General features: G+C 45.9%; 1 protein-coding gene across 4 annotated transcripts in view; it reads right to left on the bottom strand.

Moving 5' to 3' along the window:
* Positions 1 to 2,181: 2,181 nt before the first annotated feature.
* rgs8 (regulator of G protein signaling 8) overlaps positions 2,182 to 22,267 on the bottom strand; it is a 60,139-nt gene continuing 40,053 nt past the window's right edge. For all 4 annotated transcript variants that reach the window (XM_078561762.1, XM_078561760.1, XM_078561763.1 and 1 more), the window contains 4 exons: positions 15,627 to 15,737; positions 10,255 to 10,316; positions 4,031 to 4,197; positions 2,182 to 2,961 (listed from right to left, as the gene is read on the bottom strand). In XM_078561762.1, coding sequence (XP_078417888.1) covers positions 2,761 to 2,961; positions 4,031 to 4,197; positions 10,255 to 10,316; positions 15,627 to 15,737 — 541 coding nt within the window. In that variant the 3' untranslated portion in view covers positions 2,182 to 2,760. The remainder of the gene's footprint in view (positions 2,962 to 4,030; positions 4,198 to 10,254; positions 10,317 to 15,626; positions 15,738 to 22,267) is intronic.

Here is a 22,267-nt window from a genome sequence, read left to right as displayed (position 1 = left end):
CATCAAACAGCTGGAGAGCAAGGCCTCCTGAGAGGAAATGAGAGTGTGTTTTCCAGCAGAGTCGTGTTATTGAAAGAGGGAACGTGATGTCCTGTAAATACAAGGCAAGGGGGAAGGAAGATGCAGTATGTCACTATAAACAAAATTTTATCCTGTAGTAAACAGATGATGAAAATGTTTTCTGTGAAATTATGTTCACATTTCTGTGGCTTTTCTTTGCGAGCCCCGTTAAAATAGCCTGGTGGGAAGGGGCACAACTCAGGGTGGCAGTAAGGGAGCTAGGTTCCATCCTTGCCCAAGTTTGGATAACTGATACAAAAACAGAAACAGTTCTGTTGAAGGGTCATGAGGACTCGAAACGTCAACTGTGCTCTCCTCCGCCGATGCTGCCAGACCTGCTGAGTTTTTCCAGGTATTTCTGTTTCTGTTTTTGTTTTGGATTTCCAGCATCCGCAGTTTTTTGTTTTTATCTTTGGATAACTGATCTTAGCTGGGATGGCAGAATGGGGTGCTGAAAATGGTCTGGTGCCCCTGAATTAGGGAAGAGGAAAAACCTTGCCCAGTGATTGCCCCTGGGAAGTATAGGCATGCGGACTTTAGGTGAAAAAGTCACACTTTTCTATGGGATCCCTGGGATGTGAATAGTGTCATGACCATGGATCCTATCCCCAACTTACTTGTGGACATATTGAACTTTTAAGTAAGGTATGTGTTTTTTTAAAAAGGACATACAAGCAAAAGCTGGCTGAGACTGTAAGACAACCACTTGCTGAAAAATTCCCTTGTAGATTACTTGACCAAATAGTTCAGAGAGAACGGAATGTCATATCTAAAAGGTGTGACACAGTCTACTTCAGACAGATGCACTTCAAAGGAAAAGATACAATGCAAACTGAACTTTCATCTCCTGTGGTTGCGGAGATAATGGAAAATGATTACCATCTCAGCCAAAAGCACCCCCTGTTGAGTTATATCCCAGACTGTGAACATGAACTGAGTTGAAAAGAAACAGATCTGGGTGAAATATATGTTTTTTTCCCCCTCCAGGAATACACAAGGAAAAGGGTTTCAAAAAGCTAACTGCAACCCTAGATGTGTGTGTTAGCCTGGTGTTCTGTTCTGGTGTGCGTGTGTGCTGTGAAGGTCACAGCTGAAGAACACCAACTGAGCATTCCTGCACTTGTAGGTAAAAAAGTCCTCTCTCTCTCTGATTGCTGGAAGCAAGTCACAAGTCAGCAAAGCTACAGTTGAAAAGGAAACAGGACAACTCCTTTCAGCTAACCTGCAGAACCAAGAATCTCCAACACAACTGCTCAACTGCCGAAGTCAGCGCTACTGGAATCACCCCAATTTAACGGCCACAATGTTTCACCATCTAGTCCTCACGGACAAGCCAAAGGACTGATTCGTATATCTTTTTAACTTTTATTTTTGGACTCAGTTTCTCCTTTCTAATCTGTGTGTTTGTGTGTTGTGTTTTTATTATTTTTTCTTGCGTTTAGTAACTAATAAACTCACTCTTTCTTTGACTCAAGACGGCCTGGTTAAATTGGCTCCCTTTAAAACATAACTACACTTGGATTGGGAAAAGCTATCCACAAGGGAAGGGATCCTTTTTCAATGAACCTTGTTGCGACCAGTCAAGGGGGTTGAATAAAGAAAGGAAGCAAGTTCATCCCTTTTCAGCCGGGAGCATAACAATTTGGGGACCAGTCATAACAATAGATATTGTTTAGGTTTATAGGCAAGAAGAATGGCCACTTGAGTCACGTATTAGGACAGGTTAAAATACCTAAGGCACCATACACCTGTACCAGTCAACATTTTCTGAAGGTGGGGGGGGGGAGGCGGGGAATAGGATCATGTGATAAGATAACGAGACATCTTTTGAAGAAAAATTTAATACAGAAAAACAAGTAAAAGCTTCTAACTTGCTATATTTCTGTCCTGTTAAGAGTACTGACTAGATTACTGAATTAGAGCACAAGACAACCATTCAGATAATGAATTTATTATATCCCATGACTTTGTATGTCAAATGTATTAAAATGCAGTTCAATATGTTGTTGTTATGCGACCTGCTGCAGTTGGAATTAACAATATTTCCTGTTCACAGCTTTACACTGAATAATAAAGGTCGCACAGGTCCCAGAAACATAGTTATCCCATTGAAGACAATAATTCTTCCTCACAACCACATTTTATTCAATATCTCATTTAATAAATACATACAGACTGAAGTGGGTGGGGATGATAAATATACAAATGGGTATGCACCTAATAAAATGTGTCTTTCTCACGTACGCAGCGTTCAATCAACAAATGTCCATTGTGTCACAAACACTTGATTTAAAACAACTATTTTAACTTCGAACATTTTAAATACATATGCACTAAAACGTTGTATATTTGATCTTCTAGCGCTTTTACAGCTCAAAGATATAAGGGTAGGAAAAGCTGTTTTGACATGCCTTGGATGGTTAAAAAACAGAAATATCATGAAATAACTTTACAGCTAAGGTAAGTTGGGGCACAGGAGAATGGCACTGGGATAAATCCATTTGGGTAAAGACTTGCTGCCAAATGAAACTGCATTCCATGTAATGGTTGGAAACCAAGAACAAGGGAGCACCATGAGGAAGATTTTCCGTCAATCCCACTTTCACTGCGACAATGATTTATAACAGCAGAGTAAAATTCATGGCTGGGATGGTGCAGACAATGCAATATGAGAACTCTGCATGTACAGTGTAGCCTTTCTTAGCTGAACCTCCTTTGTGTCTGGCTGTTGCTCTGTGTCTGGTTTAGCACATCCAAGTAAATCTTTGACCTCAAGAACCTGGGATAAGAGTCCCTTTCCATCAGGCTGTAGATTCTCTTTTGCGCATCGTTGAAGCAGGTGTGGGCTGGCTCCAGCAGGCTTTTCCTGGTCAGCTCCCGTGTTTGAAAGTCGAGGTTTACCTGAGAATGGGAACCAACTCAAGGTTACACTGGCTGCTTAGGACATGTACTGACATTGGAAAAATACATTCAAGAAAGGTATGTTTTTGCCTGGAGTTGGACTTTGTCCTCATTGACCATTTGTAGAGGGTTGGGGCGAAAAAAGAGCCATGTGCCCCATTGTAAAACACTTTGGGATGTCCTGAGATGGTGAAAGGCAATATACAAATACAGGACTTTCTATCCAGGCATTGTGACCATAAGATTGCATCCAAGTGGTCACCTGCATGCAGTTCTGGTCATTGCATTATTGGAAGGCTGCAAATGTACTCAAGAGGATACAGAGCAGATTGACAAGGATGTTGCCTGGACTGAAGAATCTTAGTTATGAGGAAAGATTGGATAGACTAGGGTTGTTTGGAAGAAAGGAAGCTGATGGTTCTAGATAGAGTGAATAGAAGGACCTATTCTCCTTATTTAAGGTTCTATAATCAGGGGCATAGATTTAGGGTAAGAGCCATGAGGTTTACAGGGGATTTGAGGGGAAATTCTTTCACTCAGAAGATGGTGGGAGGGGTCTAGATTTCACTGCCTGAAAAGTGGTAGAGGCAGAAACCCTCATAGCATTTGTAAAGTACTTGGATCTGCACTTGAAGTGCCGTAACCTATGGACCAAGCGCTGGAAAGTGGGATTAGGCTGGATGGCTCCTTGTCAGCCAGTGTGGACATGATGAATAAATGGAAATGTTGATGATTCTGTGATTCTTTGGTTCTATGATGCATTTTCATTAAAGTCATGTCACCATCATGGTACACTGGCAAACAAGCTACCTTTTTTGTGAACATACAGCAAGCAATAAAGCATTTTTTAAGCTCATTCTCGGTAACAAGCACATGACTTTACACTAACTGCCTCAGGGTGATGTATTTTTGCATTGTGCCTGGTTTCGGGGATTGTAGTTGTTTGGTAGACTGAATTCCAACAAGTCCCTTAGCTCTGGAGTAACCTCGCCTGCAGTTCAAAGTAAGAATTTTAAATGCTTTATTTCACTGCGATCTCATGACTTTATTTAAAGAATCAAATACTTGCTTCTTTTGGAGCTTGAACATCTATAAATTCTGCGTAAATCTTCTTTGCCTTCGAAGTCAGTTTTGTAGGTGACTTGGTTTTCTTGTAGTCCTCACAGGCCAGCCAGAATTCGATGTTCTCCTCGCTGTATTCAGAGCGGAGGAATGCTCTGAAGGCAGCCAGACCACCTAGCGAGGGGAAAGGGTGCCAAGTGGTTACCACGGCTTAAACATTTTCTTTTTCAATTTGTTGTTTCTGTTGCTAGGATCAATATTATCCAGACATGTCACATAAAAAGTCCTCCCATAACAAACTGTAAATATAAATTTCTGTGGGCAGTAACATTTTAAAGGGACAATTTTGGCAAGAATTTCTGTCTTGCCCACTGATCATCTGCAGCGGAATGTGGAAATAATAAGGGTGGCATGAGAACACTGTTATTTTGGCAATGGGGTCCTTTTTGTGATCTGTTTTCTCAGGTATGACTGGAGATGTCAAAACCATTTTCCAAGTCTTGATTGAGTCAGGCTGAGAGTGGTAGGAATTTTCATCCAAGCATACTTGTGATTTAGCTTGCCGCTTTTTACTTAAAAAGAAAATTTTAAAAATTGCTCTTAAGCTGGGCCGTGTACAAAAAATAAATATTGCCAGTCCTGCATTGATCACATTTATGACAACGTTTTGTTAGTTTTGCCAAAAAAGAAACATTTTCCTTTAACCCTTGTAATTTAGTATATGCCTAATCACCTCTTCTTCCATTGGACGCCCTCCCTACGTTTTAGGCTTTAAACTTGGGCTATGCTATATTGCAAGCAAATCAAATCCAACACTTCAATGATTGAGAACCTTTATAGTTACAATTATATTGTTTAGATTTGAATACTTTATTAACTCTTCTTTGAAATTGTTTTTAACGAATTGTATAAAAGATAATGGACTAGAACTTCAGGAAAAGAGGACTTACTGCACCTGCCTTGTCAGGCCCCAGGCACACCTGATACCAGGATTTGGGTTTCATTAACATCAATTCAGTGACAGAGGTTTGAGGGGCAGGGGGGGTGGTTCAGGGTTAGGGGTCAGGGATGGGGACCATTAGGTCAGGGAGATGATAGTGGTGGAGAGAAGTTGAGGGTGCTGGTGGTGATAGTGGGAAGGGGGAGATCAGCAACAGCTCCCATTCTTTGAATGTGGAATAGGGAAGAGCAGTCCTGCCTTTTTCACCAAATCTGACCTGGTTTTCCTGAGTGCAGTCAGGGGCCTCAGGGCAAGCCAATCTTGCAGACGGGGCCTGATGGGCCGCCTGACTTTTGCATATTCAAAGAATCGAATGCCTGCTTCATAATGTGCGTGAATGTCCTGTCTGCCATACTGGAGATACAGAGGGCCAAATAACATCTGAGAAACATGTGTTGACAGCTGAATATCTCAGCCAATATCTTTGCATGGCTACCTTGTAATTGAAATAGTCACTAAACTCAAAAGGCTCCTCTGCACATGCAGAAAGTTTCAGCTTTGACATTCGATATTCCTTGTGAGGATGTCCTCTTAAATGCCACCTTCGCGTATTCAAATAATGATCGCATAGTAACTATTTAAGAGGCATGAGAAGATGAATTCATGAGAAACGTAACAGAGCACATGACAAGAGTACATTTCCCATGGCCTAATCCTGGCAACACAACCTCGGTTTGACCCTGTTTCTGAACCATGCTTTGGGATTCGAGGGCAATGGGACAGGCCCCAGTGACTTGACATCTCTGTCTTTCACAATCACTCTGCAACTCTGCTTCTGTTTAGATTATCCAGCTGGCTTTAACATATTTGGAAATGAACAGAGGGTTTTTGGGGACTTGGCCACACGTTCTCCGTAATACTTTTTGACCTAAAGATCTTTCACAGCAAGTTATTCTTTTGACAGACTTGAACTTTCAATGTAGTCTGTCAATATTTTTCCTGGGATCATTGCACTACTCAGTATTGGGGGCAAACTTCCATATATTTTTCGCAGTTGATGTAATTTCCGGAGTTGTTTTTGGATGAAAATCTGTACATTATCTGGAACTGTATTGATCCACTGATGGCTTCACTGAGAAACACCGGCTTTCCTGCCAGGGAAAAAAAAATATTAGGATGCAATAATGCTTTGTACCTTCCTGTGCTGTACAGTTTCAAGATTCACACTATGCTCAAGTGTATTGAACTATTATAGCCAACACAAGAAAGAATTGCTGTCCAAAGTGTGGGAGGGGCTGGGGATGGTGAGAGGGGAAGTAACCTCCCCAGTAGTTAACAGATTACCTTCAATCCAGTTGAGATGTAAAAGAACAAATGGCACTATTTTGAAGACACTGTTTGGGGCAGAATCCAATGGACGCTGAAAACAGGAGAGCATCGCAATTCCGGATCTAACCATTGCTTCTCTTTGCCGGCTTCACACCCACTCCTTGCTGCCTGATGATCGGGGTTGCAGTGTGCAGCCCGTGCTAGCCACGCTGTTGAGTGCAGCCCAAAATCATGAGAGGTTAGCAAGCTGGCTTGCTCTATTTAAATCCAGCCTTCACCTCTTACCTTCACCTGCTGACCAGAGCAGGTGCTGGAAGTCATTCTACAACTGATTCTGACCTTGGCAATGCTCAATAATGGCACAGCATGAGAGGGAGTGAGCCCCAAATTTCTCTGATGCTACACTGGAGGCCTTGCTGGAGGATGTGGAGAGGAGGAGAGATGTGATCTATCCACAGGGGGCCAAAAGACTCTCCAGACAAGCCCTGAGAGGGTAGTGGGAGCAGATAGCCCTGATGGTCAATGCCAGGAATGAAGCACTGAGGGCCTGGATGCAGTGACAGAAAAAGTTCAAGGAACTCATTCGAGTGGTCAAACTCAGTGAATGTACCTTGAAATTCTGTACCCCACTGGCCTCACCACTGATCTCAGCCACTGCTCAAAGCACTACACTCCCATCACTCGCCTACCAAATACCTCCATCAAATCATGATTCATGTCGAACATTTGTAGCTTCATCTCACCCTCATACACTTAACTGCAAGCCTCACATCCACACCTGACAGCCAGCACACACAGCCAGTGAATCAACCATGATAGTGATATCACCCAACAGATTGCACTACGCTCACTGACACATTGTCCTCTCCCTTGATGACACACAGCTGGAAGCAGGAGGTCCTAACTGGCGGCTGTTAGGCCTGTTTGCATGTCCTTAAACCCCATGGGGATGACAGCCCCTGCCATCATTGGAGCACCCATTGCTGGACTGTGGCCAGCAGAGGGGCTAAAATCATTGAAGATGGCATTATTTTCATGCCTAATTCTCTTTCTCTAATCCCAGTTCTCCCTCATTCCACAATCTCTTCTGATTAACAAGCTCCAGATGCAGCCATAAGAAGTCAACTAGCAACTAACTCATAAATAGTTGATGATAAATAGTGCTCATTATTGGGGAGTGATGGTGGGAGGGGAAGATGTTCTTTCCTACTGCTGACCATGCGAGTCTGTGTGTTTTGAAGAGATGGTATTAGTTGGAGTGTTGAGCTCCAAAATGGCAGGACTAGTATCAATTCCGTTTTGCACACTGACTGACCATGAGCTGCCTGGTCTGCATACATCCGATGGTCACACACTGCATGCGCTTATCAAAATGATGCCCGCCATGACTTGCATGAGGAGCTCTAAAACCAACTGTAGCGCCCAAAAATTGAGCACAATGCATCCAGGTTTTGCAGAGCAGCTGGTTATTAAAGCATTCTTGATTGTGGGAGGTTGTTGTGTACAATTTGTTTGTTGCATTTCTTACCTTACAATAGTGACTATGGCCAGAAGTTTTCCCTTCTCGAGTGTAAAATAGCGCGCGATGACGTCAGGCGAGCATCCCAAAGTCATCGTGTGCTTGCGCAATATTTTGGTTTACGGGCACGCACTAAAGTTGGAAACGCACCTGCCGACAATTAAGAGGGCTATTAAGCCCATTAACAGCACAATTAACTGGGATTTTTCGCAGCCCGTCCAATGTTATGACTGGTGGGCAGGCGAATGGCCTTTGCATTTTTCAGGAAACCTCATCCTCAGCCAGCGTGAAATCCTGGCCAGAGGCCGATCGGCCTGTTCCCTGGCTGCTCCCGGGCCCGCCAATCACGCACGCATGCCAACCTAAAACCCCTGCCCTATAATTCAAAATGACTTAATTAGCTGTAAAACCTTCTGGGACATCCTGAGGTTGTGATAATTTGATGTATAAATACAAGTGTTTCTTTTCTTAGTCTAGAGAATCTCTCAAGCAATAATGAATATTAAACTAAAATAAAAATAAAAGACAAATTAAACTAACTGCAATAGCTATAAAACTTTTATACAAAATAATGGTGTTGATATTAAGCCCCCACACGGAGTGGGAAAGGGTTGCGGGAGGAGGTAATAAAAATGAAAAAAAAATAAGCAGGGAATGAGTCCCAATCTGTGTCTGTTGCTATTTTTAAGGTGAAGATTTTGTGGCATCTACTTTTACACAATGGGCTTGGGTGCCTGATTTAAATGTTGCTGCTGCTGCTGCGTAGTTTGTCTGAGAGTTGGGAAACCTGGTAGTTAGAGGGAAGCAGGAACTGCAGGTGCCTTTTCCAGGCTTCTTTGTGGAGGTGCAGGAATACACCCGCAGCCACGCTACAGCAGAAAGTTCACACAGGCATGAGTCAGTAATAGACAATTGTGACCCTAAGACTGGGCTGCACCTCCTCCTGGGCACACTATGGTGCCGACCCGTGCGATGATGCTACAGAGGGGCACAGCAGGTAACTCTCCTAGCGAGCAGTTCACGGAGTGGTGCATCAAACTCAGCAGACAGCAAGCTGGAGAAAGCGGTTAACAGGCGTTGGGCTGTTCCATAAACTTGTGATCGTTCCTCAGCGCCCTCTTTCCCCTGAACTACTACTTCTTAATTCCCTGACCTTCAGCCTTGGCAAAAAGCTGCCAAAGGGTCTGCGATGCCTTTGCAGACTCTCCAGGAACTTTTGGCCATGTTGTGACAATCCTCTTGATTGCCCCATCCCTTTTAAGTTTCATGAACAACCAATTTCCCTCTCTCACTGCTGCTTCCAGTCCTGGAAATATCTGAGACCAGTAAAGTTGTCCATAATTGTGATAATGCACTTAAACTGGAAAATGGAGTGCAATTGGAGCTTTTGTGTGGCATATATTCTGCCTGGAACTGACATCGGCCAAAGGACAAAAAATTGGCTCTGTCTTTTTTTTAATGCAAATTGAACGAGGCAATAATTATTTGCCTACTCTGCCCCTGTGCTGTCACACCATTTAGCCATTTTATGGCCCGAAGGCTTATATTTGCATAACTTCCTTTGTTGTTGTTTCATTTGCATAAACTTCAAATGAGAGTTTATTCCATGTGATCGATCTCCGTATTACTGCTAAGTGAGAATGTGATGGGAAGGGCAGGGGTGGAATTGGGGGTCAGCCTGGGTATTCCGGGGGGAGGGATGGTCCTCATGGAGATAATTGGGGAGGGTGGGAATGTCTGGACAGTGTGGGGAAAGGGTGGCCATCCTGGAGATTGCTGGGTTGGGGAGATGGGGTTGGGGAGATGGGGGGGTTTCAGCCTGGAGATCGTTTGTGACTGGGGCTGTGACGTGAGATCACTCGGTGAAGGAAGGGAAGGGGAGGGGGGGGGTGGGGGGGGAGGGTCATCAGTGATTGCAGGGATTGGGGCCTAAATTTAGCTTGATTGGGCTCCCAAGCACTGGGAAACCTGCAGACTACAGCCATCAAATTCACATGGCTGCTAAAATCTGAGCCTCATTAACATATTTAAATTGCTGACCTGCCTCTTGGGAACAGATTAGTCACCCAACACTGCCCCCACCCCCCACCCCAGATTAAACAGGAAATTGATGCAAATTTATTCCTGGTTGCAGTCAGGTTTCAGATTTAACTGTCCCTCTCCACCCACCCACCCTGGGCATTAACATTAACTCAGAACAGTTAAATGGGACCCATTGAATTAGAAAACAAAGAATTAAAAGTAAAAACACTTTTAATATCATTTCTATCAGAAATGTGCAGTTAAATTAGGAAGTGTATTTAAGTATGATCTTTTCTCAGCTGAGTTCTTGTTTTCTTTTTGTTGTGTTGTTGTAAACAGTTCTAGAGTGATGCTTTGGTCATCACCACTGCCTTTGCACTTATTGTTCCAGTTGATATATGAAAGTATTTCTTGTACTTACACTTGTTAGCCAGAAGTGCACTGAATGATTCGGTCCATTGCACAACTTCCTCCGTGGACAGCCTTTGAAAATCCAGAGAATAATAATTATTATCCCAGAAAGTCACTCGTGAGGAAGCCCCGCCTTAGAGCTGCTGACCAATCTGATTGGCTGGTAACTCTGTAGTCCCAGCAGCCCCAGTGGCAGCAGTGGCCAGGACTGGGACCACAAAGCAGTCCCCAGATTCAAAATCCAGGTGTCCAGGACCAGGTAAGTGCAGGTGGTCTTACGGTGGGATGTGGAGGTGAGGCCTGGGGAGATGGGGAGAGAGGGGTGGAGGTCTTGATGGAGAGGTCAGGTGGGGAGGGAGCACCCGTGGTGGGGCAGACCTTGAGGGGTGGGGGGAGGGGGTTTTCCCATGTGGAAAGGAGGCCATTGAAGGAGCTGTCTCCCACCACCCCCACCCCCTCCTCCTCCTCCCTCCCACCTTCTTCCAGTCCGAGGCCTGAGCAGGGTGACTTGCTGGGCTGTCCCCCCACCCCCCTTGAACTTTTCCAGGTGAGAAACAGCCCTTAAGTGGTCATTCATTCATTGACAACTTAAGGGCCTCAACTGGGGATAGGGCGGCTAGGCCTCGCCTGCCCCCTGTAAAATTGTGGAGGGGTTGGGGCAGACAGGAGGGAATTGGGAAGGCCATCCAGGGAATTTTACGTGCCAGCACCTCCCATACACCCCTGCCCCCACCGCCTGCAAACCCACCAGGAAAGGACTGTAAAATTCTGCCCCAGATGTTACGTAGAGTTCAAAAGCACAGAAACAGCCGGTATTAATGCTCTGCACAAGCCTCCTCCCATCCTACTTCATCTCAGTTCATCAACATGTCCTTTCTTATCGAGCCCCACTTTAAGTGCATTAAATATTATGCCCTCTCTGAGCATTGATTGTCTGTTTGGATTAACGCAAAGAAAAACACATCTGCTACTTAAATCCCTTGTTTACTCTTGTTAATAACATTTAATGACAATGGTTTCCTGTTATCAATAATTGCAATGCATTCTAAAAACTATGGTATGTATCATGCAGATCTATGAATGTATTTTGTGATTCTTAATTTCTTTGGTTTGATTTCTAACTTTCCAAAGAACATTTCCTGTTCACATGCTTCATGCTAGGCTGTCTGTACAATTTTTACATGTCACACTTCACACTCCACAAGTTGTTAAGAGACAGTTGGCAGTGTCCTGGTGGTGGCAACTGACACTGTTTCTTCCTTTTGAAGAGGTGACTAAAGCAGTGGGCAGGGGAAAGTCTATGGATGTTATTTATACAGATACTAACTTACGAACATAGGACATAGATTCCCAGAAAGCATTTGGTGAAGTCCCCCAGAAGAAACTGGCTATATTGAAGCTCATGGAATTGATGGCAAATCATTGACCTAGTTTGGAAATTGGCTGAGTGGCAGGAGAAAGGGAGGGCTGGATTTTTGTCAAGGAGGCGGGTATCAGGAGTTGGCAATTTTCATAAACCTGCAATCTCATCTTGTGAAGAAACTCACAAATATAATGAGAACCTAAGAACTTTAAGGTGTTAATCCTTAGCTAGTACTATAAATTGGTAGAATTGACATCAAAGCTACCTTGACATGAAAATGGCTGCTAAGTTGAATTATTGCCAACATATATAAAGTAAACAAGGTCATTTAGACTGTGAGAAATTGGGACATTGCCAGAATAGCCAGGTGCTTGTCTAGAGTCTAAGGGTTTATGAATGAAGCCATTTATGAACCAAGGTCACTTTTCAAGAAAACATAATGTTTTTCACCAACACAAATACAATGAACAATTGAAGATGCTGAAAGTACAGCTGAACACATTTCTTTAAAAAACTTGACTATTGGTTATACAGTCAGTCATATTTGAACCACATAAGGGGTTAACTTCCTTGTCGATGTCCCCCTGGTTGGGACAGAGAAACTAATATAGCCATATTGGATTTTGTGAGCATAATGTTCTCTCATATATTCATTTGACTATCCAATAACTTTGCTGATGAGGTGGAATTAAAAATTGCATGTACCTTTATTACATTATTGTCATGTTATGCTTAGCTTTAGTTACTATATATAACATCAGGTATAAGCTGTAATCTATAATTGGCTTCAATAAAAGGTAGTTTGATGCATACTAAGGGTATAGTCTAAAGTATATATTACCTTGAGAATCCACACATAAGCACGTTACCCTAGAAGTCTTGGTTATATTTCTAACAGCTGGCATTGGTAAATCTTCAAAGAAGTTGATCTACGAAGACATGCCTCAATGTGTGTCCCATCCTAAGATAACATTGTTAGCTTTGGGACTCCTGGGGAAATGCCCTTGTATTTTAGGCCCCAGTCTGGAATGATTCTTGATGCTATGTTAGTTTAATGCTTGGAAGTTTCTGTCAGTTGAGACCCTAAGCTAGCAATAGTTTGAGGGAATCGGCTTACCTTGCCAGTGGTGGTGGGGGGTGGGGGGGTGGGGGGTGCGCGGTGGGGGTTGTGGGGGGGGTAAAGCTAGTAGAACCATTTAACAGTCTCCATCCTGGAGGAGCCTGCCCATCCTATTTTCGAGTTGGGGACATGGACATGGCTGGAAACAGTCCCGTCATCTCCAAAGAAAGGCCTGAGGCGGCAGCAAAGACAGGCGGGTGCTGAGGCCAGCAGGTTAGAAGGCCCACCCCAGTTTATTGGGGCATCAGCCCATGTTTGGATGAATGCCGAGAATGACTAGTTGACTCACCCTGGCAGGAGTTTGTTTACACAGCTACAAAGGACATGTCTAGATTTGTCGGGTTGACATCTTTATTACCTTGTAATAACTTGATCTTTTTTTGAAGTGGGTTTTCAATGCCTGTGATTGTTTGGGCAAGATTAAGAGGTGTGAAGTGGATTAAAGGTTTCCTCAAGGCACTTTCACTGCCTCTGTTTGATTGGCAGTCTTATGAGAAGGCAAGAGGGAAATGATTTTCAAAGAGAGTGTTAAATGCCTGATTGTTTTTTGGTTCCCGAATCTAGACTAGGGGACCCCCATGGTTCACAGCTTCTCTGAGGGTCCATGAATCATGCCTCCTTAAAAAACAGGCCCAACTCCATCAAAATTTCGGGGGTTTGAAACGTCCACTTCCGCAATGGAGCCAGCAAGGGCCGGAGTGCCATGTGTGGGCTTGCTACCCACACCCTTGCCCTGTGCTGGCAAAAATGACTGAAAACGGGAATGGGGCGGGAATCCTGGAATCGGGTACTACCCACCATTTTTAAAACCCTTCCACCTCCATTCCACCACAGAGGGAGGAGTGAAAATCCCGACCTGAGTGCAGAGGTGATGGTCAGGCACTCTAACTGACAGGATGGCTCATGGCATTCAACAAGGATATATTCACTGTATATGATGGGCTAAAAAGCCACATATGCAAATTTACCAATGACACAAAGATAGGTGGCATTTTAAGCAGTGTAGATGGAAGCTGAAAATTACAAAGGGATATTAATGGGCAAAGCCATGGCAAATGGGCTTCAATCTGGGCAAGCATGAGGTCATCCACTTTGGACCTAAAAACGATAGATCTGAGTGCTTTCTAAATGGTGAAAAGCTAGAAACAGCGGAGGTCCAAAGAGACTAAGGGTCCATGTACATCGACCCATAAAATGTCAGGAACAAGTGCAGAAAATAACCAAAAGGATAATGGAATGTTGGTCTTTACTTCTAGAGGACTGGAATACAAGGAGGTCATGCTACAGCTATACAAAGCCCTAGTTTGACCACACCTGGAGTATTGTGAACAGTTCTGGGCACAACAAGTTAGGAAGGATATATAACCTTGGAGGGCCAGTGCAGTGTAGGTATACTGGAATAATACCTGGACTCCAAGGTTATATTATCTTGAATTTAGAAGGTCATGGGTTGACTTGATAGAAATTTTCAAGATATTTAAGGGGAACCAATGGGGTAGATAGAGAGAAACTATTTCCCCTGGGGAAAGTTAGGGAGTCTACGACTAGAGGATATAGCCTAAAATTTAGAACCAGGCCTAATGGGAAACAGTTCTACGCGCAAATGGTGGTAGAAGTTTGGAATTCTTCCCTGAAAATGGCAGTTGGTGCTGGATCAATTGTTAATTTTAAAATGAGATTGATACTTTTTCCTGTAACAAAAACCTATCAAGGGATAGAGGGCGAACGTGTATATATAGAGTTAGGTCACAGATCAATAGTGATCTCGCTGAATGGTGGAAGAGGCTTTAGATGCTAAACGGCCAGCTCCTGGCCCTTCCTCTCCCACAAACCTCCCCACTGTGGTATGGCCATGGTTAGGAATGACATGGACTGTGGAATTGAGTCTGCTTCACTCCATTCTGCTCCAATACACTCTACCCAGTGAATTTAACAGTTAACTGGTTATCCCACCATCTCTCACATATAATGTTATAAAGTGTGTGGTCTGCCAGGTGGAGGTTTGCTTTATGTGTTGTTGCTGAAAAGCCTAATGATTGGGAATTATTATAAGTTATCGCTGTCTGTACATCTGCTTCTGCTCACTGAAGGAAAAATGACACTCATTTGATTAATTTTTTACAGTTCTGCCTTTCATCGCAGACAGCAATGATGGATGAAACAGAGAAAACATCCATTCTGAAGAACCCGATTCAATAGCATTTAGAATTCTCCAGAATTTGTTTACCTGCAATCTGACTGATTTTATTATCTTATCATTCCTCCCCACCTACCCCAAATTGAAGCCTTTTAACAAAAATCTGTCCTGCACTCAAAAGACGAATAATAGGATAGAAACAGGATTAGACCATTCGGCCCCTCATACCTCTTCAGCTTATTAATCAGATCATGGCTGATCTATAGCTTAATTTCATTTATCCGCCTTGGATGCATGTCCCCCAATAGCTTACCTAACAAATATCTATCGATTTGAACCTTGAAAATTTCAGTTGACTCAGAATTTGCAGCCTATAGGGAGAGAGAGTTCCAGGTACAACCTCAATACCAAATAAAACGATGGGCTTTTGATTGAAGTGAAAAGACCAGCTTTACTGTTATAAATTACAAGTTGTTAACGAGTGACTATAAATTACTGGCTTGAGTTACTTTTAAAAAGACACTATCTAACGGCCTGGCAAGCCTTTCCTCATTCTGTTTACAAACAAGTGGTATGATGATATAAGCAGGTTGGACAATATCTTGTCATCACCAGTACATGATGTTGCATTAAGAATGATGCTTGCTTCTTTCTCTCTGCTGTTTGGCAAAATAATTTTTTCATGAACGCCATGCCCCTTTAAACACTTAGAGTTGTTGATTTATTCTCTGTCATTGCCCCCCATGAATATGCATCACTTACTTCATGCACCTAATTGGCTTCTCGTGCTTATTGGGGAGAAATGTGCTGAAATCGCTGTAGGAGTCGGATTTCTGTGATAAGCAGCCCAGTCGGGTTTTCATTGCTCTGGACCTGTGGAAAGACATAGCAACAATCTGTTTTTAAAAGGTATTCCTGGGGCTGCACAATGTGCTGTCTTCAGTGAGCAAATGTGCTTTGCAAGGTTCACCGTGACGATTACTTCAGAACACCAATGATCCTGAATTATTAAAAAGTCAGAAATATGCTGGGGTAGACTTTGACTTTGTGCCATTACGTAAAACAGGTGAGAGCCAGTCGGTAGCTTATTTCACATCTGTCCCTATTATTTTTATTTCCGCTGACTGCAATGGAAGTAAAAATGGGGAGGGATGTAAAGCAGGCTGTAATTTTCTACTATTCTGCAAAGTCATGATCTACCCCTGCTCAAGTCAGCCAGAAATAGTATTTAAATCAGCAACGGAATGCACAGATACATTATGTACAGAAGAATCTTATCTAAAATCACTGTAGCCAATGTTCATAAACATCATTTTAACGGAAAGATAAAGTCATAGTTAAAGACGTGTCACTATCACTACAGAGATACTTGGTTTGCACATAGCTATGGCCCTCCTTTTAGATATACTGCATGGTAGTCAGTAAAGTTACCAATTGGACTCATAGACTAAATCAACATCATAATTGTAAATAGATTTTCTGCCCCTTATTGGTGAAGCTCATTGATGCAGGGCTGAACTTTATTGTTCAATAGTGACCTGTGCTGTTTGGGATGTGCTGTGCCTGGAAATACTTTTAAGCGGTTTGAATTTGCTCAGTTCATCTCATGCTCTGTCACTTAATTGAATGATTAATATTCATTAGTTCATTCAAATGCAATTTAAGGCAGGGATCTGAATTTTTTGAGTGTCACAGGAATGAGCTACACAGTGTGCGAAAACTGTGTGAGGGAAGAAACAAGGGGCAGGTTAATTTTTGACAACATCTGTTTCAACAGCTGACCTTGGGGGGTTAGATAAGAGTAAGTTCACTTTTAATTAAAAAAAAACAAATACTGCTCTGAAGAGATGTGTAAGTGTATCCTCCACATGACGATTTACATAGGCAGCCGTATACATAGAAAAACTGTGGACATTCATTGTGCTATTTTAATAAACCTACTAAATAAAGTTGCTGTTGTGAAATCACATATCTTTAGTTCTAAGTTGATATTAAATACAGAAAAGAATTAGATGATGATGAGTGAAAATAATGGGAGTTATCCATTCTGAAATACTTTTTTTAGAATGAGTGAGTATTTTCCTACTTGTCTTCCTGAGGTAAAGTAATATTTTGGGCAGAATTTTCTGTTTGTCGGTCGGGGGGGCCCGATTGACTCGGCGGCGGGTGGGCGGGCAGCCAATTGCCGCTGGCGAAACGGGCCACACGCCATTTTCCCCGGGTGGGCCAATTAAGGCCCGCCCTGCGGGTTAGCGACTCCCGTGGAGAATGGGAAAATAGTCGCTGGTGCGGGCGGGCGGCCTCAGACCGCCGGTTCCATTGGGGAGCTGCAGCCTGTATAAAGAGTGGCCGGGCAGCCTGCTCGAGGCAGTGAACCATGGCCACTCGGGGAGAGAGGGAGGGAGGTGCGAGTGGACAGCAGCAGGAGCAGGAGGAGGGGGGCAGGCTGCAGGAAAGGCCAGCGGGGGGGCACTGTGCCCCCCGATTCTCTGATGCCTGCCTTGCTGTCCTCCTGCAAGAGGTGTCTATCCGTCGGCACCTACTGTATCCGGAGGATGGGAGGAGGAGGCCCCCCCATGTCACCAGCCAGGCGTGGGAGGAGGTGGGTGACGCTGTCAGTGCCCATGATGATGTGCGGCACCCAGTGCAGGAAAAGATTCAATGATTTGCTGCGCTCTGGAAGGGTGAGGACCATGTTGGTCTTGGCCATTTGACCCAGAAGGCAGCCTTAGCCTTTGACCCCCTCCCCCACCATGTCTTGCTGCCGTTACTGCATAGGGCATCTGGCTCAAGCTGGGAGGGCAAATGGGTACTGACCATGCTTACACCAGCTTTGTGGTTGAGGTGAAGATGGGTTCTCCCCGCAGCATATGTTGGTGTTTGTGGTATTTGAGTAGTCTGGGGGCAACCTGCAGGGGAGGCAGCTAGACACATACTCAGAACTCCAACACATGTCTTATTGATGGTGATGAGATGGTGGAAGGGGAGCCTCAAGGTGTTTTGGGCAGGTGCCATCTGCTGGCCTTGGCGCCACACCTAGTTGCGCCTCCTTGCCATGGGCGCTAAGAGCCGTGTGATATTCAAAGAGATGGACACCGAATGTGTCCAAGGTGTCCGTTGGGGGAGGGGGTTGGGAGCAGCCGTACTATCTTCTGGGGACTGATCACCAGTAGTGTGGACAGGAGCCACTGGAGGCCTCAGATGGGCCACTGTGGTTGGGGTGCGGCGTGTGCGTGCAGAGTACATGAGCAATCAGCCCCAATAAATCCTCTTCTTGTTTTGCAGGCAAAAACTCACCACAATGCCCAGGAGCGCCAGAAGACTGGAGGTGGGCGCGCCCTCCTGCAGTGCCTCGCCCCTTTTGAAGAGCAGGTCATGGAGCTGGGCAGGAGGCAGGAGGCCAGGGCGGCCGGGGGCGGCGAGGCTGGGGTCCAGCGGCCAGGTATTTGAGGTCCACAGTCCCATCCACTCTGTCTGCCCACCATCCAAAGCACTGATGGTTGCTGCAATCGTTAATGCTGAGACAATGTTCATTCACAGACTGAGACATTCTGACCTGTGGGTCATACAGGAGGGACCCTCGTCCCCTTGAGGATTCGCGTCTCCACCTCCTTCCAAAGTCACCTTATCCCATTTGTGACCACTATCACCATGGTCTAACATGCCATTGGATCGCTGCTGCACAGCCAAAGACTTATTCCATCTGAGGGGGTTTGGCACCTCCAGCACCCTTTCAGCCAGTGCGCCCCACATTACTCTGTCCAAAAGGTCCTCAGCACCTCAGCTGTGAACCACACGGCACTCAACTTAGATAAATGCCACCACGTTACTCATCCCTGTGCTAAGGGGAAATGTTGCCTTCTGCCCACCCGGTCTATGCCCCTCCTTACCGAATGACGGCCAATAATGTGACCTCTCAATCTCCTGTGATCCACGGCAAATGTCGCTACTGTTTGCAATGTTTCCTCAGCCCCGCAACTATCCAGGCCAGTATGCATCCAGGTCAGGTACCTCTGCACTCTCCCCACTCCTATGATACATAACATTCCATGTGGCATTTCTGAGGCCATCTGACCAGCCTGTCTGCATGTGGGTTTAATGGTTGGGGCGCCTCTTGACTCTTTCCCACCCCACCAATGTTCATCTCCTTAGGGTCTTGAAGGGTGAGCAACTTATGAGGCTGGGGGGGAAAAGGGGTGAAAAGTTGAACTGAATGTACGCTAACTGATGCACTGTCCTTGTTGTTAATTTCAGCATCACCGCCAGAGCGACCCACACCTCGACCCTGCAGCCCCCCCCTCTACACCTGAGGCCCAACATGTGCAACTTGTGGCACATCATTTCAGCCAGTCAGGCACCAGCACAGACACACACACCTCGGTGGGGACTTTACAGTCGGGTAGTGTCCCGGGTCACAGTGGAGAGGGCACATCACGATCGCTGGAGGAGATGGTAGGGACAGAGAGTGCTGATGGCTCCAGCAGCCGGAGGGCTGCAGGGAATGAGGCACATGCTGAGTCCGGCACTGATGACGTGCATCTGGAGTTGTCCCCAATGCAGCAGCTGCAGGACAGGCAACAGGAAGTGCGTTTGCATCTGGCAGGGTTGCATGAGGGTGTGATTCAGTTGCTCTCTGCGACAGAGGAGTCCGGGCAGAGTGCACGTGAAGATTAGACCCTCAGGGCAGAGCTTCAGGCTTCCTCCAATGAGAGATTGGCAACTCTCATAGAGAGGGGCTTCAATCTAATGGAACATTTTATGATTGGGATACGCTCTGACCTGCAAGCCCTCACAGCGGTACTGGCCATGGGTGGTCATTCCCAATGTGGGAGATGTTGTGGGCACCAAGCGTTGGCACTCGGTGCCCATGCATCTGTGATGAACAGGGAGGTCGAAAGGGTCCTCATGTTGGCGCAGCAGCTGCCTGTCGTCACTGCGAGCTCCTCTCAGGGCTCTCCGGGTGAGGGCAGCAGCTCCTCCGCCCCTCTGCCAGTCAACGTTTCTTCCGTTGAGGCTGCGTCAACTGGGGAGGTGCCAGTTCTGGAACTGGCCACTCCCTCCCAGGTGGAGCCATCACAGGCTCCACGGGCCAGAGGACGCCCGCCAAGATCATCGAGGCCAACAGGACAGCAGAGTCAGCAGCCTGTCTCACAAGCCACTCCGAGCGATGGGGCGGCACCTAGACCTAGCACCCGTAAACGTAAGCATAAGGCACGTTAGGCACTCCATGGGTATGTCACTGGTGATTTTGTGTTGGCCTTAGAATAGGGACCCAAATTTTTGTGATCGCTAACAAGTGATGTATATTTTTGTTTTGGACAAAATAGAGTCTGCCTTTGTACCATGGCTGAGGGTCTTTTATTTGTGGTGCATTTTCTTTTTCACATATTTATCATGAGTGTTTGAGTGGACATTGATGTTTCTGGACTAAGCCCTTAGTTGCAGCTGAACAGGTGGAAGATGTGGCACCTAAGTGCCACATGTGGAAGTGCCAGGCAATGCTGTTCCTGCTGATCCATGTGTCTGAAGCTAGCCGAAGGTTCTTTGGTTTAAATTGTCCCGGGTGTCCCTGCCTCCTTGGTGTAGTAGCGGGTCAGCGTGCTGCCCCTCATCATTGCCCTGTGCTTCCTCATCCTCTGAGGCACTGCTGGAATCATCATGTGCAGCCTCATCCAGGGCGTCAAGGTCTTCACCGTCAACTGCATCTCCCCTTTCCAGCGCAAGATTGTGGAGAGCGCAGCATGTTACCACTATCACAGAGATGCGATCTGGGGGGTACTGGAGTGCGCCCCCTGAGCGGTCCAGGCAATGGAAGCGCATCTTGAGAAGACCGATGGTTCTCTCCACCACAGCCCTTGTGGTGCCGTGGCTCCTATTGTACCACTGCTCAGCTTCTGTTCTTGGATGGCGGAGAGGCGTCATGAGTCACCTTCGGAGGGGATAGCCCTTGTCACCCAGCAGCCATCCATCCAGCCGGGCTGGAGCACTGAAGAGCTCCGGCACCTGGGAGTGTCTGAGGATGTAAGCATCGTGGGAGCTGCCTGGGTACCTTGCACAGACTTGTAGAATCTGCATCCTGTGATCACACACTATCTGCATGTTCATGGAGTGGAAGCCCTTCCTGTTGACGAAGGCACCGGGCTCACCTGCTGGCGCCTTGATGGCCACATGTGTACAGTCTATAGCACCCTAGACACGGGGGAAGCCAGCAATGGCCGCGAAGCCTCTGGCTCACTCAGCCTGGCTTGCCTGGTTGCAACGGAAGTGGATGAAGGTCAATGCACGTCTGAACAGAGTGTCTGTAACCTGCTTGTCACAAGTGTGGACAGCTGATTGGGAGACACCACAAAGATCACCCACCGAGCCCTGGAAGGAGCCAGAGGCATAGAAGTGGAGGGCAACTGTGAGCGTCAGAGTCGTTGGCATGGGGTGTCCACCCACACAGTTAGTGGAGATCTCAGGGCCAATCATCTGACAGATGGAGTTGACTGTTTCCCTTGAGAGTCGGAGCCTCCTTCGGCACTGCACCTCAGACATATTGAGGTAGCTGCTTTGTCGCCTGTAAACCCTGGCAGCAGGATAGTGGCATCTTCTGTGGCCCCTTCCACCTTGGACAACCTCTTGGCCCTGCACCCCTTGTGCCTGCGCCTGGCCTCCCAAAGGTGGCTCCCCTGGAGGTTGATTGTCCACTCCTGGCCTCCTCCTTATTCTATCCCTCCCTTCCTCCTCAGGGGAGCTGCCTCCAGTGGAGATGTCAGAACCCATACCCAGGCTAAATGGAGGCCTCCGGAAAGCTGCAGGCCCGAGAAAGATTACAGTCTGCAGACTGGTTTCAAAGTACACAAGAAGCTATTGGAAATCGATGTGAACTACTAACAATCACACGGGCAACTTTTAAACACTTTCATCGATTATAACTTCATGTAAAACTTGAACAACCCCTCTGAGCCCACATATCCCGCCAGTGCATGAGTTTTCTTAAATAATCTCCTACTCGCCTGCCCGTTGGGCCTGTGCGCTGACCCGAAGTTCACACGGGCCCCTCAAAATCCTGGACAATTGGCAAGTTAAGGGAGCCCTTCAATTACTGGCGGGTGAACTGAACGTGCCCGCCCACTGAAATATCGCGATTCCGCGCGCTGACGTTGGCACGCTCGCGTGACATCAGCGTGCGACATTTTACTCGCTGACGTGTGGGCTCCGCCATCCGCGCGTCAGCCGGAAAATTCTGGCCTGAGAATAAATTTGCTAAATAGATAAGCAGAGTGTCTGAATGCTGCAGTGGAAGCTCAGACTGGAGTCACACATGGACAGTTTACTGCTGTGCAGGCTCAGACTGCTGCCAACATGGCTGCTGATACCAGTGTTCAAAGGGGCTTGCAGGATACCATGGCAGTCCAGAA

Source organism: Cetorhinus maximus, chromosome 17, assembly GCF_964194155.1.
Source record: "Cetorhinus maximus chromosome 17, sCetMax3.hap1.1, whole genome shotgun sequence".
Lineage (NCBI taxonomy): Eukaryota > Metazoa > Chordata > Chondrichthyes > Lamniformes > Cetorhinidae > Cetorhinus > Cetorhinus maximus.
The sequence above is the reverse complement of the archived record's forward strand: the minus strand, read 5'-3'. Positions and strand labels throughout refer to the sequence as shown.